This window comes from Alligator mississippiensis, chromosome 1 (assembly GCF_030867095.1).
Source record: "Alligator mississippiensis isolate rAllMis1 chromosome 1, rAllMis1, whole genome shotgun sequence".
Taxonomy (NCBI): Eukaryota; Metazoa; Chordata; order Crocodylia; family Alligatoridae; genus Alligator; species Alligator mississippiensis.
Genome location: NC_081824.1, coordinates 177,691,806 through 177,710,869, shown reverse-complemented (window position 1 = coordinate 177,710,869; position 19,064 = coordinate 177,691,806). Strand labels below are relative to the sequence as shown.

Below are 19,064 nucleotides of genomic sequence, written 5' to 3'. Positions count from 1 at the left end.
AGCAGAAAAAGAAAGCAAAAATATATCAAAAGAAATGTTACCTTCCCGTAGACGTTCAACCACAAAGGTGAACCCAGTAGTTCGTGGATGCAAGACATATTCATATTTTCGAAGTCCATTCTTTTCAGCAAATTCATGACTGCGGGCTTTGGTATTGGCTAAAGATAAAAAAAAAAGCATTAAAATAATTAATATTAGTTGCAGAGAGGGAAGGGAAGAAGGCTTAAAGCTCCACTATGATGTAAAAGCAGGCAAAACAGCAGCAGCGCACATTCTACAGATGAATAGCAGTTATTTTCTGATGGAAGCAAAACTAAATGTCCTTTCAATTAGGCTCATAATACCATAAGATAGGGAAAAAATGAGTTGCTAAAACAATTGTTAATTCTCTTACTGTATGAAATTATCTTTAAACATAACTAACAGGTCCTTCGCATTGATCAAATGCAAACTCAAAGCTCTCTTTTAAGAGAGATTATAGTAAAATTTACATTGTAATATACAAATTCTATTAGCATTAAAAACACTGCCACTAAAAGGGTACAATTTATAATAATGTTAACTTTTGATATGGATTGAATTAACTTAGTCAAAAGTGTTAACTTGTGTTAAATTGTTACAAGTACCTTCTCTCCATCCAAAGAGAAAAATCTTATGCTTTTTAAAAATAGACAAGTAGGAATGAGTCAAATACGCTAGAACAATATTTCTGTCATCTCATATATTCACTTTGAACTTGATAGGCTTTATTTATTCATCTGTTCATTCATAAATTCGAGTTGCATGTCTATATGCTCATTAATTTTTCAACCTAATGCTCTCTACAGCAAGATGGGCTTGCCTCTGTATGTAAGCTTTGCACAAGCCATCTGAAAACAGTTTGGCTGAACATGTAGGGAAGTATGTATTTCAACGGTCTGGCAGAAAGAGTACTCTGATGAGGAAATGGCACAAGTCTTAAGAACTAATTACCAACACAGCCAATTCAGCAAACAACAAAAGAGACGCGCGCGCACACACACACACTGAAGAGAAAGCCTCTGGAGACGAGTGGGCAGAAACCAATTTGTTTTACAGGTGGTGTAGAATTCTCTGAACTGTCAGTATTGAAGTTAATACATTCAGATGGCTTTGCCTACTACATTTGTGTCCCCGGATGTTGCTACAACTGCATCTTCCGGGGTAGTAGGCCTAAAGTGCACACAGGATCTTCCTGAGACAACTTGAGCAAAATGAATTTAATCAAGTCCATGTATTAAACATCACTAGATGTTTTACAGTCCTTGCATTGTTATTTTTTAAAGTCAGCATTCCTGCAAAAAAGCTGCAGAAAAAGATACAATACAATACAAAATCTAACACCTGTACACAGCAGAGCTCTTACTAGAACCGATCAAATTTAACAGAAAATAAGGACAAAGCTGTTCATGGAAGGCATGCTGCTGCATAGTAATGTAACAAAATAAATCAAGCAGAAGTTATTACATTTTTCTTATAACTGGGTTAAGGTCTTTGCCACCCTAATTCATTTGCCACTGAAGCAGCAAAGAAGATTAATGCAACATTGGGCAAGTAAGGTTACACATCTTTCTTTATATTCTAAAACACATGCTTTCCTTATTGGTAGATGGGATACTTTACATGAAGCATAGCATGTTTGTTAGTAAGTATGCTACCTAAAAATCGATGTGCCAAATAATTTTTGTTGTAACAAAAAGTGGAATATACATAAGACTGTCTTTCATGGATATTGCCCTTACTTTTTTTACAATGGAGAAAGAGCTTATTGACCATCTAATTTGGATAAAATTATAACTACTGCACAGTAACCACTATGACTGTGGAGTAGTTCCAGAAGACGAGTAAATGATCCAACAGAAAAAATTTAAATGTACATTTTTCTTCTAAACTTCAGAACCAAACCACACCACTTCAAACGAACTTTATAGTTCTAAGAAAAACAGAAAAGCTTCCAAACCGAGGGTGTGTGTCCTTATGGACATTAAAATATTAAATATTCCATTTAGGACACTCATTCACACTGGTTACCTAATCCATAATTAACAGAATTACTTTTAAAATGTCAAAATTGGTCTACATTCAACTACAAACAGAGATCTACAGCATAGATTCTTAAGCTGGGTTCCAAACTAAAGGAGAAGTGGGGAGGGGGGCCAGGAATTAACAGGTACTAGGAGGTACAACCATTGTACCCTTCCTATTTTACTGAACGAAAGGAGTGATTCTAACCAGATATGTAGGGGTACCCAAGAGCCTTCGTGGCCTAGAAAAGGTTAGAAACTTAGTCTGGTACACCAGAATGCTTACAAAAGACAGCTGCAATTAAACGTAGAGCATGTTGCCTGAGGAAAGGGTTGTAGACGGTATTTGGTTATTTGAATTCATGATGCTTTGAGGACTGAAAAAGGAAAAGCCAGTAAGAGGGTGAGAAGACCATACTTGAACATTTTTTTTATTGGCTAGGGAAAGATGTTACACATAAACTGGTTTAAGTAATTAGAAACTGGTTTAAACCTGTAACAGAACAGAAGTTCAGTGCATATAAACTGGCTTCAAAATGGCTGAAACTGGTTTAAGATAAACCTGGTTGAATGTAGTATTAGACTTAACTGATTTGGGTCAAACCAGTTTATGAAACTTCTGTCCCAGATCCCTTTCTGGTTCAAGTTAAATCACAGTCCCCCAGCATCCTAGCATGCTTTGCAGCCCTGGTCTGGGCTGTGCTGTCTGGTCCAGCAGAGAAGGGTTGGGGGGCAGGGGAAAGGGAAGAGGAAAACCTGCCCACTCTGACAAAGCCCGGCTAGGGTCTGTGGCCGGGGGTGGGGGATGGATTAAGCTCCCCTTCCCCAAGTACAGAGCTGCCCTGCCCTGCTAAACGTATTGCTGGCTACAACTGTGAGCTACAAATCCCAGAGGCACCTGGAAGCAGGAAGAGGAAGTGATGAGCATCCCTGCACAGTCCTGCTGCTCTGATTCTGGAGTGGAAATCCCAGAGACCTCAGGGGCAGCAGGAAGGAGGAAGTGAACACACATCCCATGCTTGCTGTGTGCTCTAGTGCCCCTTGGCTTCTGGTCTGAGCCACTGCAGGCATGTGGCTGCATTTCCTGAATCAAAAGTGTCTGTCCAGTATTTTCGCAATTTAAACTCTGCATCTTAGACTAACCTGAAAAGACTGAATTGATTCAGCCTTGGGCTTTCTGACAGTCTCTACTTAGCTATGGAAACTTCAGTTACATGACCACATCCTATTTTTCTAACCAGAGTCCTGCCACATTCATTTACCTGGATGGCCTATATTCTATATTCACGGCCAACCTGTGGTGCATGTGCCACAAGTGGCATAGACAGCCTGTGTGTGTGGCATAAAACAGATCAAGGAGGGGACAGGCAGCACAACAAGAGACATGGCAGGAAACAAAAAGCAGAGCAGATAGGGCAGGGAGCAGAAAGAGCAGCAAATCAGGCAGGAAAAAGAGATCAGAGTGGCACTTAAGAAGTACTGAGGTTAATTTGCGGTATGCCTGGCAAAATGGTTGGCCCTCACCACTCTAAGCTAACCCAGAGTACATGGAGATATTGCACTTAGATTGACTTAAGTAGGGCTAGGCTGACTAAGTACCTATCTATACATACATTTGGGGAGGTTAGATTGGGCAAAAAATGGTTGGCTTGATCCACTGAATGTCTCCACGTATCGGAGCACAGCTTCAGGGCTAGCAAAGTCTAGTCACTCACTCCAGCCTTAGGGTTATACTTTTCTTACACCCCTTTTTCTCCAGCCCTGCACTGGGCTATTTTTAGGCCACTCAGCCACCTCATCCCCAGACAGACAAGCCCTCTCCTCACCCCCCAAACCCACTTAAAGCAAGCTTCATGATCAAAGACCAGGTCCTGGGAACAGCTACATGTGCCTTCAGGGTTGTGCAGGGAAGAGTTACCAGGGAAGGGTTGCCACCTCACTTGTATCAACAGTTGGAAGATGCATGGAGAATGAGGCTGGGAGCTGCAAAAAAAGAAAGAATGAACTCATGGCTAGGGCAAACTGGATTCTGCCTCTACTGAAAAGTACCTCTGTGATGCCCAGCTAATCATTTAAATAAAATTTTCATAAGCTGTCCTTGATGATATGTTCCTTGTTACCTGTTTGAGACTCCCCCCACAGCCCCTGATCATGCCCCTCACTCCCCCCACAGCACCCCCCCTGCTCAGGTCCTCACTTCCCCCACAGCACCCCCTGCTCATGACCTCGCTTTTCCCACAACAGCCCCCAGCCCTGCTCGTGCCCCTTATTCCCCCCCAGCCCCCCAACCCCGCTGGTGCCCCTTGCCTCCCACCTACAGCCCCTGCAACCCAGCCCTGCTGGAGGGGGCTCCCAGCTGCCAGGCTATGGGGCCAGGGACCCAGGTCCACAGCTCCCTGCCCCCAAGAGAGGGCAGCAGCTGCTGCAGCAGAAGGAGCATGGAGTTGGCTCCCCCTCTGCTGCGGGCAAAGGCAGGAGTGGGGCAGGCTCCCAGCCCAACCCCCCCAGCCCTGCTGGTGTCCCCTATCCATGACCCACAACTCCCCAGCCCTGCCAGAGGGGGCCCCCAGCTCGCTGCAAGCTCCACTTACCCCTCAGGCTCCAGGAAGAATACGGAGCCTGAGCCAGGCCTTGGCTGACTGAGAGCCTCCAGCCCTGCCCTTTCCCCTCTCCCTCCTGGCAGGGCTGGGGGTTTCCCACCCCTTTTGCAATCAGCTCTTGTAGGCTGGAACTCTGTCCACCTGCAGAACTCTTTGGAAAAGTGGGAAATCTGTGGGTATCTCTGCTAAAAGGGAAAATCTGTTTTTTCTCTGATAAAAATCAGGAAATGTGTGGTTTTCAATGTTTTTCCCGTGAGAAACAGAAAACCTAGATCCCTTGATCATAACCTTCCTGTGCCTCACGTCCTTAGTTGTTAAATGGAGATATGCCATTGTCTCATCTCAATATGTTTTGTGCAGATACATTCATTACTTTTAGTGAAGCACTCAGGTACTATAATGACAAGTGCTACAGAAAAGCCTAGGAAGAAGTAAGAAATTCCACCTTTCTTCAGGCTTGATAATTAGGTATGTAATAGCTGGGACTCGTATCAGCTACTTGTTAAGTTTTCAAATAAGCAGTCTCTGCTTTGTCCCATGCTGTCTCTTGCTCAGCAATTCCGCTCTGTAAATACCTGCATTAGTTTCCTTCCAAACCTCCTTATAGAAAGACCTCCCCAAAATACCCTGATAACAGATGGGCTGCTGGTGTGCTGGGGCCACTGTCTGTCATACTATCCACCAAATACTGGATATGGACACACCCAACACCTAAATCATTTTAAATGCAGTTTAAACCCAAAGTGAACAGACAGGTGAGCCTATTTAATAGGTTTAAAGCTGCCACGAACAGCTCTGAGGCAAACCTGGAAAATCAAGTATCCTTTGAACTGGTTCAGTTCAACCACATCCTCACTCCCTGCTTTATCTCAACCCCACCCTCCCCATACACACACATCATGCCTCCTTGCCAGCTCTTGGAAACCCAAAAATATGGCTCCATGCACTCCTGTGTCCCCCTTTGCCAAGTCAGGCAAGCACACTGCCAATTTTGGTCAACTGTGGTCTACTGAAGTTTACTGAACTCATGTTTGGGAGAGAAAAGAAAGGAGAAAATTGAAAACATCCCAGCCATAGGTCACCCACCTCATGGGACCTCCACAGTATAGATGCAAGCACCCCCACTTTCCCTCATTCACTGCAAGGCATGCTGGGCCAGGTGCTAATTCTCTTGCCCTGGTGTCAGAATCACCTACGGTTACATCATTTCCTTGCACCCAGTCTATCTTTTGGAATCCAGCATTGTTTGTCAAGAAATCAAGTGAACAGGATACAACTGAGATCACCACAAAGCTGAAATTGGAGCAGATTTGCTCTTTCATATTTTTCATATGCGTGCTCTTAGCTGAAAGACAGAAAAATGCTATTATCGGATACACTACTCAGGAAAAAAAATCAAAATTCTGCTTACTGACATGCATATAATTGAATCAGTCATGGAGGGAAGGGGCAATAAAAAACACACCTGAATATTTTATCCTGAATACTTTGTAGCAAAACAGAGCATAGAGGCATTTCACCCAAAACAATATCAGAAAAAATGTCAAAATGTTGTAGAAAGAGAAAAGCTGGCTTTTCAACAACTATCACTGGAACTACATTAACAACAATCTGAATCCCATCAAACATTTCAGACTTGGATTTTATAATGCTTATGATATGGATTTTATAATACTTATAGTAGTGAAGGTGACAAAAATGATCATTTTAACATTTCTAAAATGAGACATGCAATTTTCATAAGCTAGAGGAACGTTTTCAGAGTATAAAAAAGTCTGTACATATGCCTCTTCCAGTGTTAGCTATTTTTTGATTGCAAGAAACTCAGTACCTCTTATTGGTATTCAACCAACCTCTCAGTTTCATCCCAAACACAATTTTAAGTGTTAAGAAGAAAAACTGTAAACAAAATTGTTTGTAACTACTTCTGATAGTATACATTAAAGGAAAAAGATGCATTTGGTAACTATGGATCATTCAGTAGCAGAATAATTTAACTTTGAGTTGTGCCTGCATCATGAACAAACTGCCAACTATCTAGTATTCTAGTGAATAGAGACTGTCAAATATTTATATGTAAGGAATAACATTGACTTATAAATGTATGTAATGCCTGTTCTCATAAATGGGAAGTACATGGGAAGTACAATCATATTGCTGATGGGTAAAATTTTGAAGAGCTGCTTAAGTGACTTATGTTCCCAAGGGTGTGCCTACCACAGTAAAATGGAGATGCATTCTGGCATGTACCACCATACCTTTCCTAGTTTAATCTAGATAGGATGGGTAACAGTGACACATTAACATACACTAGCCCCTAACATGTACCTAGGAGGCCCTGGAGTTTGTGCTCTGGTTGATAGCATATGACAAAGCCAGTGCGCTCTTCCTATGGCTAGTCATGCTAGCTAGCCTGTGCTAGCACAGGTATGTTAACATGTGTTGTATACTCAAAAAAAGTATTTTTTTTGTAGACAAACTCAAAAGTCACTTTTAAACGCATTGTTTTAAAAACTTCAAAGCAGCAGAATAATAGTCTTTCCCTGGCTTTCAATGAGTTCCTCTTCCACGTATCTTTGGGAGAGGAGGACAGATTATGAACGAATATAGGTTAAATAGTTCCAATATTGTTATTTAAAAAAACAAACAAACATTTAGATATCACTTCAGAGCTTCAGCAGGAAGTAGACAAATCTGAAAGAATTGTAACTATTTAGGCACTGCTTTCAGAGGCACAGTACCTTCTAAACACACCGTCTTCCAAGCTTCAGCATCACCACTAAAAATCTCCTGTGGAATTCACAATATAAAAATCAAATGAAGACCCTTCATTTTAAGTAAAATTAAAGGGAAAATACCACAACACTATTTTCTTAAGAGTTAACGTTTAATTGTATGATCACACGTAGGCATCTCTTTCCACCCTCCTACTTGCAACCTGTGCAATAACCTGGTCATCTTGGCTGCTTGCAGATGTTAAACAAAACAAAACAAAAAACACACTTTACTGGAAGCTCTGCATCATCTGTATAGATCGGGTGCTTCAGTGGGGCATTTTGGTGCTTTTAGCTAAAGCTGATTTAATCAACTATTAGATAAAAGCACCAAAAAAGCCCTACTAAAGTACCTGATCTATACATACACTGAAGAACCGGGTCCAACTAACATGCTGCTTTTTCTGGCCATGCACCAGACTCAGAATGAGAATGCACTGAGCTTAAAGTGCTGCTTTTTTTTTTAAACATTTGGAAGCAGCCCTTAACTCCTACTACCCTTGTCCTATCTCTCTTTCTCCTTCGTTTGCTTTGGTACCTTCCATAGTAAATGGGCACATCTACACATGCAATTAATGCAATTAAATATACTCTGGTTCAATATGAGCCAGAGTAAACTAATCCTGACATCACCATCTACATGTATGTTTAAGTGCAGTATTTTACTGCACTGCCAAATACTGCTCATATCAGACAGGACTATTCAGCAGCGCAGTAAATTAATCTATTGCTCCCTAATTGCTGCACACGTGTAGATGGTGACACTTTACTGAGCAGCAAATTAGTCTACTACACAGTAAAACATCTTGTGTAGATATGCCCCATAGGCGGTAAGTTTGGAGCAAGCATAATATCTCATCTATATTGACAGATAAAAGCATATTTTGGAGTGCTAATAAAGCAATAATCAAAAATTATAAATTGTGTCTTGATATAAAGCCTCTAAGCAATTAAAGCACACAAACTGATTTCAAGTAAAAGACTGCAAAAAAAAAAGTTCCTCAAATGAATCATAGTATATAAGCATAAGTGGGATGCAGAATTTGGAAATGGATGCAGAATTTGGTACCTTTCAATAATTTGTATTTCACAGAAATGAAAAAAAAATGGTCAGAGGAATATGCAAGACAACTGATACCCAAAGCAGTGAAATGAAGTTCAAACAGCTTATCATGTACAGTTGAAAAGGGAAACACAAAGAAATATTCAAATCACTTTGCTTTACTAAGGTGCAGGGAAAAAAGCATCTGAGATAAGACAGATCATCAAGTAGAGACTTAACAATACACGCTGTCACAAAGCGGGAGATCGCTAAGGCTTTATCTATACATATGAACTGCAATGGTTTAACTAAAATCTGCAATTCCTGTGTGTAGGCAAAGCCTAAGATCGAGAGCGAGAGAGACTCTCAAGCTGTCTGATGAAAAGGATCAGAGTTGATACTGCTTTCTAGAAATAAAAGATATTTTCTGTTTTTCATTATAACTATTCCAAAGTGAACCTACTCTGTTGAATTTTGGAAAGTACTTAGATGAAGTACATTTTTTCTATCAGTCAACTTTGTCTTATTAAAAATATGTATTTTAGGTAATGTCCAACTAAATTGCCTAAGAGGAACAAAACTGTCAAACTGAAAATGTGGAGAAAGTAAGTATGTGTAGGAAAATTTTTCTACCTCAGAAACTTCAGTCAAAATGGCCTGAGCAGTCTACTTTATCAAAGCTGTGCTCTGAGTAGTGGTCAAGCAGGCATTATAGTTTGGATAATTTAATACGCGAAACTTAAGTCAGATAATAAAGACTTATGAGAAATAAGAGAAACCATCTTTTTTATGAAAAAACTATGATGTACAGTTTCAAAGGTAAAGAAAAACTGGGATTCAACAAATGTCTGGTAAACATTTCAAATGTTAAAATGAACAGTGTAAATGAGGTTGCCTGTTACCCTTCACCTATCAAACAGCTAGAATGGTTCCCATTCTTTCAGACTTTATTCACAAATAAAACAGACTAAACATTCGATGGAATTTTAATGATCTCCGTCCCAAGCTAAGACATAGCAATGTCTATCCATGAGGTTCAGTTTAACTCTCATGAAGAGCTGAAGTCAAAGAGTTGGCAGAAAATTTCCAAAGACAGAACACTGAAAATGTAAACCCAGTATTTGTTTCTAGGTGTAAACTCTGGAATGTAAAAACTTAAGCCATGACTTGTATCAAAATAGCTTAATTCACATAATTATAAATCATCATGTTCGTGTTGCAACATATACTTACAAGATTCTAGGCTAAACCTGTGATTTAAGTTAATAAATGTTTGTGAAAATAATGAAACGTGATGTAGAAAATGCTTTACCTGACTCAGAATGTAGATGCACTGTTATTTCAAGTTTTTGACAGAGAATTGTACAGAAAGATGCACTTAAGTTATGCACTTCATACAGATAGTTTCATTGTCATGTAGAAACAGACACCACTATTATTTGAGGCTGCTGTCATTGGTCAGACTATTTTGATTTTTTGATGTCTTTTAGTACACAGTGATATTTTTATTACACCATTTTTCGAAGAATATATTGAGCTAGAATGAGACTGAAGTCCACAAAAATACACATCACCTATGTTGTCTAAGTATACATAGGTGGGGGGAGTGTCTATAGTCAAAATTCCTTGTCCATATACTTAAATATTACCCATGTAGCCACTAGGCAAATGGTAAACTGAGGATCTTTCTTGATTAAAACTGCGGACATCATCCCATTACTTTTCTTACTCTTCTGTTCTTGCTCTGATCCTCTTTTTGTCTCATTTCATTATTGTGTCTTGTGATTTAGACTGTCAATACTCTCACTTTCTATCTGCTTGTACAGTGCCTACCTTGAGACCCAGCTTGAATGAGGCTGTGAGGGTCTATTACTATGTATTTTGAACACAGCAGAACCAGGATTTGGGGGTCACAACCCAAGTCTTGTTTCCAGTCCTACCACTGTGGTAATTCATTTATCCAACATATATGCACACTGGCACATGTAAATTATTCCTGTAAGGGGGGAATAGTTTCCAGCTGCCTCAAAATGTTATTTGGGGACTTTATCCTTAGCAAGGCTTTGAAGTCCTTGGACAGACACTTAGACGAGCGTGGCCAGACGGTATGTGGTGCCACAGACTACACATTCAGGTGTTCTCTGTGCTGCAAGGTAGCAGCATGGAGAGGTAGGGAAGAGGTTTGATCCCAGGGTCAAAAAAACCCATGCAAAAAAGCAGCAGGTTGGCACACGTGGGGACAGCATGCACGCTGCTCAAAACCGGTGCTTGGCTGGCCAGAGCCACAATTGAGCTGTCAGCCAGGCTCCAAGTGGCAGAATTGCCACTGCTGCATCCCCAGGAGGCCCCCAGGACCCCAGGTAAGGCTGCTGGGGCCAGCCCAGTGCTGGCCCCAGCCTCCCCTACCTCACCTGGGGTAATCTGCTGTGTGCCAGAGGGCATATGGCATAGGTGTTCCTGGGGACAACCAGCAGCCACACAAGGTGTGCCACTGCTTCTTGCATCTGGGGAAAAAAACGTCCATGCTCATGTGGACGTGGCCTTAAAGTTCATAGCTGTGCTACAAAATTCATGTACTTCATTGATTTTGGGTTTTTTGCATCATACTGAACACTGTTCCAACAGACTATGACAAGAAAATCATGAATTTCTTAGATGGCTAGCTGAAGAACCTCACAGTAAAAACTAAGGGCTCAGTATTGGTATTACAGGCTTTTGGCAGGTTAAGCTGCTTTTTACTATTGAAACCCAAGAGGATAGAAATGAGCTAACTCATAGCAGTTCAGTATACCAGTACTTTCTCCTAATGGCTGCATTTTATAATTTATAATCTAGTTAAAAAAAACCTCCATCATATTTTATTGCAGAAAAAGCCTTCAAAACATGAACTCAGTGTAACAAATGGAATAATATCTGCATGAGTCTGCAGACTACCTGAAAATATAAATTCCAGGGCTCCTATCCAGCAAAACACTTAAGTATGTGTTTCAACTTTAAGCTCTTGAGTAGCCCCATTCAAGTCAACAGAACTACTTGCATACTTAACATTATATACAAGGTTATGTGCTCTGCTGGATTGGAAACTTTAAGAGCTACAATCCTCCCCATTCAAGTCAGCAGGTATGTCTACATGTTCATTAATGTGCAGTAACCAGAGTTACTGCGCAGCAGCACTGGTGAATACCTTTTTAGTGACAGTACTGCTCAGTAGCCTAATAATACTGTGCAGTAGCGTATTTGCACTGTCCGTGCTGTGACATGCAACTGCACAGTGTTATTAGGCTCCTGTGCAGTTAACATCTCTTGTAGATGCACCCAGTGAGGTGTTAATTCTGAAGTGAAATCCTGACAATTTAAATGCAACTTTTGCTGCTCATAAAGTAAAAAAGACAATCGTCGTATGATCTAAACAACCAATTCCAAGTGGCATTTCAGTTAGTCATGGTTAGTGAACTGAATTTAGAACAGTACCACCAACTTTGCTACCAGTCTAACCAAGGTTCCCTCTAAGCTGCACATGTATATGGACACGCACAAGAAAAAAAAATCATGCCTGCAGTAACTTTTTAATGCTGCGCACCTGCCCCAGCCCAGCCACAGCCTGCTGCAGGAGAGGAGGTGGGAAGGGGAGGGCACACAGATACCCATGCAATCCCAGCCAGTATCGGAGCCGAAGGCAGGTAAGTTTCACTGGGCTTGGAGGGAGGATGGGGGGGCGCATATCGAAACCCCCACAGTGCAGGAGGGAGTGTGGTAGGGGCAGGGTGCTGCCCTGCTCCCTCCTGCACTGTTGGGATTGTTCCACAATCCAGCCCGGCCAGGGGCCTGTTCACCGTGAGTTGGAGCCTGGTGGTTTGTCCAGGGTTGTGGGCTCCCGCCACTGTGCGCATTGTGGGAGAGGGGGGGACACATCCCCTCTCCTCCCGGTTCCCCCACGTTGCACCCCTGGGATGAACCACTGGGCTTTGATTGCAAAGTACACTAAAAGTACCGGGCCAGGTTGTGGGGCAGTCAAAGCTCGGCAGCCCCTCCAGACGTGCAGCGCAGGCAGCCAAGTGAGGACACATGGCCTGGCCCTTGATCTTTGCACGGGGCAAAGGTGGGTGGGATCTGAGCTCTGCCTGTTCCCTGCCTCTGCACCTTGCTGCAGCCTTTGAAAGCGATGCTATGTGCCTTACTGCCTGGCCCGCCCAGCGGCGGGACACACACGGTGCTGCGCTGCTTTCAAAGGCTGCAGCAAGGCATGGAGGCAGGGAGCAGGCAGAGCGCACAGACCGAACTGGGGCGCTCATGGATTGCTACACTTTAGGGAGAACACTGAGTCTAACCTTTGTTGAAATCTTAGGCTCTGGGACAGAAGTTCCATAAAACTGTTTGACCTAAATCAGTTGAGTCTAATACTACATCCAACCAGGTTTATCTTAAACCAGTTTCGGCCATTACGCAAGCAGTTTAAGTGCACTGAAGTTCTGTTCTGTTGCAGATTTAAACTGGTTTCTGAACATTTAAATCAGTTTGTGTGCAACTTCTGTGCCTAGCCATACTGTCAAACTACCATTGACCCTGCACCAGAAAGTGGAATAAGTGACTCCTTTCAGTACATTTTTCATTTTAATTAAATATCTCCATTGAGCTACTACTACTACTACTACTTTGAGTGTCTCTACTTCACATTTGACCATTTTGTTATGCATGCTTGCACTTGTTTAGTGTACTTTACAACAATGTTTCTCAACCTTCTAAGTAGCAAGCACCCCCTAAAATCTGAAAATGCTAATACGTACCCTAACACTCAGTTTTCTAGGGGATTTTGTATTTACAGACTAATGTGTGCTATATGTTGGAAGAAAGGCTGTGTATATAAGGCCATGATATGACAAATGTCTGATCTGGTGTTGGTAGGGTTGCCACCTTTTACACCAGGGGTGCACAACTCAAGTATGTACCTGGGCTAGAGGTGGTGTTGCCCAAAGTTAGGAGGGGTGAACCCAGGCATGCCAAATTATTACCGGGGAATTTTAATGTGTGGCACACCAAATTTTTTGCCATAGTTTTGAGAGAAAAAGAGGGCAAGAGAGAGAGAGAGAGAGTGTTGGGGTACCCACGTACCCCCTGCCTGTGTCTCGCATACTGCCAGGGGTACATGTACCACAGGTTGAGAAACTATGCTTTATAAGATGTTTCGTTGCGCATGTGCCTTGCAGCAGGTGTTGCAAAGTCTGAGGCTCTGTGCTGCAGTCACAGGGGGTTATAGCAGAAGCATTCATGTTGCGATCCCTGCCAGGTAATACCTGCTAATACTTGCAAATTCTGTTAACACTTCAAACCATGATTTAGCTACTTATTTGGTGGAAGGAAACAGTCTTTATCATTAGAATATTTACAGTACTTAAATACTCCATTTAAGATTATGGACAAGGGTATTGAAGTATTCTTATTTTTCTTTTTGAGAAATAAATCATTAAATGTCATTTTCAACTTGTTATGCATCAGAGCTTGCATTATCAGGGCCCATAGACCTAATGTTTTCCAAAGTCCAAAGGAAAACCATGAAGAGAAGAAATAAATGGGATACTGCTGTCTCTCCCAAGACAGTGTGGCATGCATATCCAAAATAAGACATTCCTGCAAAGGTACAGATTTTGGCATGTCTCTCTACCTATTTTTTTAAAAGCAATTGTATGGAGAAAAGCTGAAAATTGTATGGAGAGTCTTGTGAAGGGGTCCCATAATAGCAAGAGACTGTGCAAAATGGTTGATTATGTTTAAACTTCTAAAAACACTAGGCAAATGTCTTTTTTGCAGTCTTGCAAAGCTGTGGGCATTAGAAAGGCTGACTATATACTCTTCGGGTGAGGGCTTATTTCAAATAGTGTCTGTAATAAGAACACGGGTGGCCAGCCTGTAGGTTGCGAGTCGAATGTAGTGACTTGGGTGGTTTAAACGCAGCTCCAAGAGGCAAACTTTTAATGACAAATTATTATTTGAGCTGCAGCACTTGCTGAGCCTGAAGCATGGCCATCTCAAAAGTTTTTGTGCAGCTCTGAGCTGTGCCAAGTTTGGCCTGCCCAGAACAGAATTCTGTAATACGTGGGAAAAGTAATATGCTTGATGGCTTTTCGCTGGTCTTGAAGTGAATGATGGCCAACCTATCATAGTTGTTTCCCTAGCCCTTATAAATAGAGCCTGCAAATTGTTTTGAATGTAGAAGACAGACAGTAACCATCTTTTTGCTGTGTATTGTTAGGCTGCTACCACTGTCTATCCCAGGGCTAGCTGAAAATACAGTGGCTTTCTGTAGTAGCTTACTAATTATCTACTAACACTTCTACTGTCCATGAGCTGTATTTGCTCCCACTTTTTACATATTTTGAAACCATTTCCTGAAGACAAGAATTTCCATCTCAGCAGATCCAAGAAGAGACAACAGAATTGACTCACCTGTGAGATCGGTTCCTTCAGGAAAGATGAGGAGTTGTAGTGGCTCACGAATGTCACAGAAATAATCCAGCATCTTTTCAAAATGATTCTTGTCATCTTCCCATTTTCTCTGAATGAAAATAAAGGCAGCAACCTGCATTGCCCAACCTAAGAGTAAATTTAACACATTACTTACATTTGTATCCTGCCTGTTATTCAAAAATGTGTTACAGAGTGAAATTGGCATACACTTTACCTACCAATGAATTGTAACTGCTTCCAGTTTAAAAATGCATAGTGATTTTGTATAACTGCTTTGGACAGGAAGCAAAGAATGAAACATACAAATGAATCTAGAACAGAGTAAGCGTGGCAGAACTTATCAGTTTCGAAAGCTACCTAGTTTAGTGCCACTGTTCTTGAAAAAAGTGAACTCAGGTCTTTAATGCCTCATCTTTTTATAAAACATTCCCTACTACTTTTCTACCATGTTGACTTATTACAGGACAGAGTTCTAAAATTGTGGATATCTAACAATGGCCTATGAAGTCACTGTGACGGTATTGCTTCTGAAATAATAACTAGAGGCATGATATTTCTCCAAGAGCTGTGTGAGAGAGGTTTAACTGAGAACACATGAAGACCATGCAATAATGCATTGCCAGTTAAGGTTTAACTGAATAATACTTTATTTAGAAATTCTACTTTATGTAGAATTATATTAAAACATATTTTAAACCCATATTATACAGAAAATATTTATTTAACAATTACATAAGAAATCAGCACTAAAAAGTTTGATGCTTATAATGTCAATACATCTTGAATTAATCATAATATTAAGTAGTATGTCCTTAGCTTATGGGCACTAATTTCACATAGAGCTTTCTTCATGGGCATGCAAATCCTGGTACAGCTGTTGGGATTTATGCCTTACATTAAGAAAGTTGTATGTCCTGACTTAAAAAAAAGGGAACTCATTCAGTGCATACCATTCTCTTTCAAGCCATTTCTGACTTTGGTTGGAATAATTTACTATATACAGCATTACTCTGTGCTTCCTTTTGGCTGTGCTGTTGTCTAATGAAATAGACAATAGAACCATGAATCAACTCCTGGAGTTTACACTCTACTCTACCATTCTCTCTAGGACATTAAGCATGTCACAATTTACACTAGTAACATGGATACTGCTTGTGAGTATATGCAAACAAATATTTGAAGACCTCCATTCAGCATCTCACAAGCTCAGTTCAACATACATCCTGCATGTTTATACATCCTTGAGATGATCTCCTGCATTGCTTATCTTCTGCTACCAACACCAGTGGCTTTGTCTTAGATTCTGGATGGAGCCCAGATGGGTCAGGGAACTGGTAAAACACAAGGGAGTCTCCCGCCTCTAACTTGTTATCCAAGGCATGCTGGTAGCAACCAAAATTTTTATCTGGAAGTTTTCCTTAAAATGAAATTGGTGGTTTCCTTCCTGTTCACAAAGACAAGATATACAAGTCAACCACAGGTCACCAGCACAATTGGAATAAGCTTGGATGGTCACAGACATCAAAATACTTTGTCCAAGCTCACATGCACCTACACTGCCTAAGCTAGCTCTAAAATATGATAGCTCTAATACCAGAAGCTCTCCAACCACAGTAGCCTGGAGATCCTAAAAAGCAGAGCAGAAAAACTAATAAGAAACTCCTTGTAAAAACAGCTACTCTACTTCTGGTAGCCAAGTACCTCTGCATCAACACTGTGGTCTACAGTGAGCATGTCCTAAATGTCCATCCTATTCTTTCAGTGGCATGACTAAAGATATACAAGAGCAACAGCTTTCCAAAGAATGAAAAGCAATCAGATTTTCACTGCCAAGGAGAACATTTTGCAATTAGAACAGATACAAGGTTAGATGGATATGAAATCCTGGATAGAACACTTTCCCAAACCTGCTAACATCTAAATTAGTTGAAATCTTCTTTGAAGGGCAGAATCAGAATATTCTACGTACAAAATAAAAGCATTCATGAGAAACCTCAGAGATTGATTTTACCAAAAACAAAGAAGAAACTTTACAAAACTTCCATCCGTTATTTGTCACACTAGGTCTCAAATTTAATGATTAGGCTTGCTGGTGACTTGCAATGATATCATTCTGCCACCTTCATTAACAGTTTCTCATTTTATTCTGATTTGTGTCTTCTCATTTTGCCTCATAAATGGGGTCTTCCTTCCACTTTGTCTTGATAACATCTTTTATTAAGACAAAGTGCATATACACAATAGTTGACAACTATTAAGTTTAACCCATCTTTTATAAGCTATTTTTTTAAATGTAACATTGTCAGGCACCTAATCAGACTAAGCATTGGAATGTTGAAGGGGAGGTAGGTTATCAACCTTACTTGGTTAATCTTGCCTATATTAGCTAGGCGTGTTAATGGTGTTTTTAAAGATTTATCATCTATAGCGTAGAATAAATACTCATTTTGCATAGCCTTCAAGCAGTCAAATGGAGCACCTTCAGCTAAGGAATCTCTGCAATCTGGACCTGATTGAACCTGAGAACAAGAAATGCCTGTATTGCAAAGAACTGAACACTGAAAAGTTTATACTTGGTAAGAGATGAACTATTCAGAATACTGTATTAAACATCTTCATCAAATTTCATAAGTTGCATTTATGAAGAAAAAAATCCTTATTCAATCCTTTTTTTCTTTTATAATGTAACACAACATTGACTTGAAAAATGTAAAATGCATCCATTGCTGTCTAGCACTTCCATCATTGTGGCATCAAAGCAATAAGAAGCCTCAGTGTAACTTGATAAAGCTAATTCTGCCATTCTCTTGGAGATGGTATTGTTTAGAGGATCATTTGGGGGGAGTAAGTAAAAGGATTTTTTTTTTTTTTTTAAATAAAGAGAAATGATTTTTGTACCCAAACTCCATCTCTTGAACATGCTCAAATGAAACCGCAAATTTAAATTACAGCTTAATTTTAGTACTGGCCTTTCATTACAGCAATGTTAAAACATGGCATAAATATTTTTGGCAAACTATTCAGAGCTTAGTTTTTCTACTGACCTTGTGCAAGGTTCAAAAGCCTATTTTCTCTCTCAAGCCGGCCAAAAGCTATTCTATTTGTTGTTCTATAAAACATCTCATTTGAACTCTGTAATCTGTATAAATGAGTTTACTGCAACTACAAGGATTTACTTGACAAAATGGGGTGGGGGGTGAAGAAGGCTTTCTATTTAAAAAAAAAATTATCATCTGATAGATCATACATCAAAGAAACCAGTGCTGAAACTGGACTTTCTTTGTGCAGCAGAGGGAAAAAACTAATTGGTATTGATTTTAAAAATGTCAAATATAACTTGCATTATTACACTTTTTTATCATGGGCCAACACAATAGCTAACATTTTCTGCATGATTTGGCTTTGACAAAATGTGGCAGCAAAGGAAGAACACTCCTACAGGATGGGAAAATTGCAAGTTGTGCTTTGTCTTTTATAGGTCATCATTGCTTACATGGGAAGAGTTTCAAATTTCTCTGGAGTTCTTATAAAGAACTTCACAAAGGAAAGAAAACACAAGTAAAAGTTAGAATATAAGTAAAATGAATACTATTTACAGCCCTTTGACAAGGCAACAGTCTTGGTGGGATGGATTTATTCTGAGTATACACCCTGGTTTTTGTCCTGTCCTGGGTGGTCTGTCACTACATTCAAACAAATGCTTGTGTCCCATTTTCAGAGGGATACCCAGGGCAAGAAGACTGTCCCAATAAAAACAGGGCTGTCCCCCACCCCCATCTCTTCTGCCCACTCAGCTGAGACTGAGTATGTCAAAGAGTTGGGGTAGAGTGGAGTGTCCCATTTTGTGACCAGGGAAATATGGTCACCTTGGATGGATTAGGAAAAAAACCTCCATGTTTTTTGCATACACCATATCTCCAAATATAATACAGACCTTGTTTTCAGGAGGCAGGGTGAACAGAAAATATTCCTTGAAGAAACCAAGTAACAGCAGGTAGGGAGGGAAGCTGTCCCTGAATCTGCTGCCAGCCCCATAAGCCAGATAGATAGGGCCCTGCCAACCAGCCCCATGGCATGCTGAGTTCATCCCCATGCAAGGTCCAGGATCCAAGGTCTAGAGCTGCATGTTGACTCTAACCCGGTG

The 19,064-nt window shown here is 40.6% G+C and overlaps 1 protein-coding gene across 11 annotated transcripts in view; it reads right to left on the bottom strand.

Annotated features, from left to right (window-relative positions):
- LCLAT1 (lysocardiolipin acyltransferase 1) overlaps positions 1–19,064 on the bottom strand; it is a 228,211-nt gene that overhangs the window by 92,872 nt on the left and 116,275 nt on the right. For 10 of the 11 annotated variants that reach the window (XM_059717249.1, XM_059717251.1, XM_019483091.2 and 7 more), the window contains 2 exons: positions 14,900–15,046; positions 42–158 (listed from right to left, as the gene is read on the bottom strand). In XM_059717249.1, coding sequence (XP_059573232.1) covers positions 42–158; positions 14,900–15,046 — 264 coding nt within the window. The remainder of the gene's footprint in view (positions 1–41; positions 159–14,899; positions 15,047–19,064) is intronic. The other variant, XM_059717265.1, reaches the window with a different exon arrangement.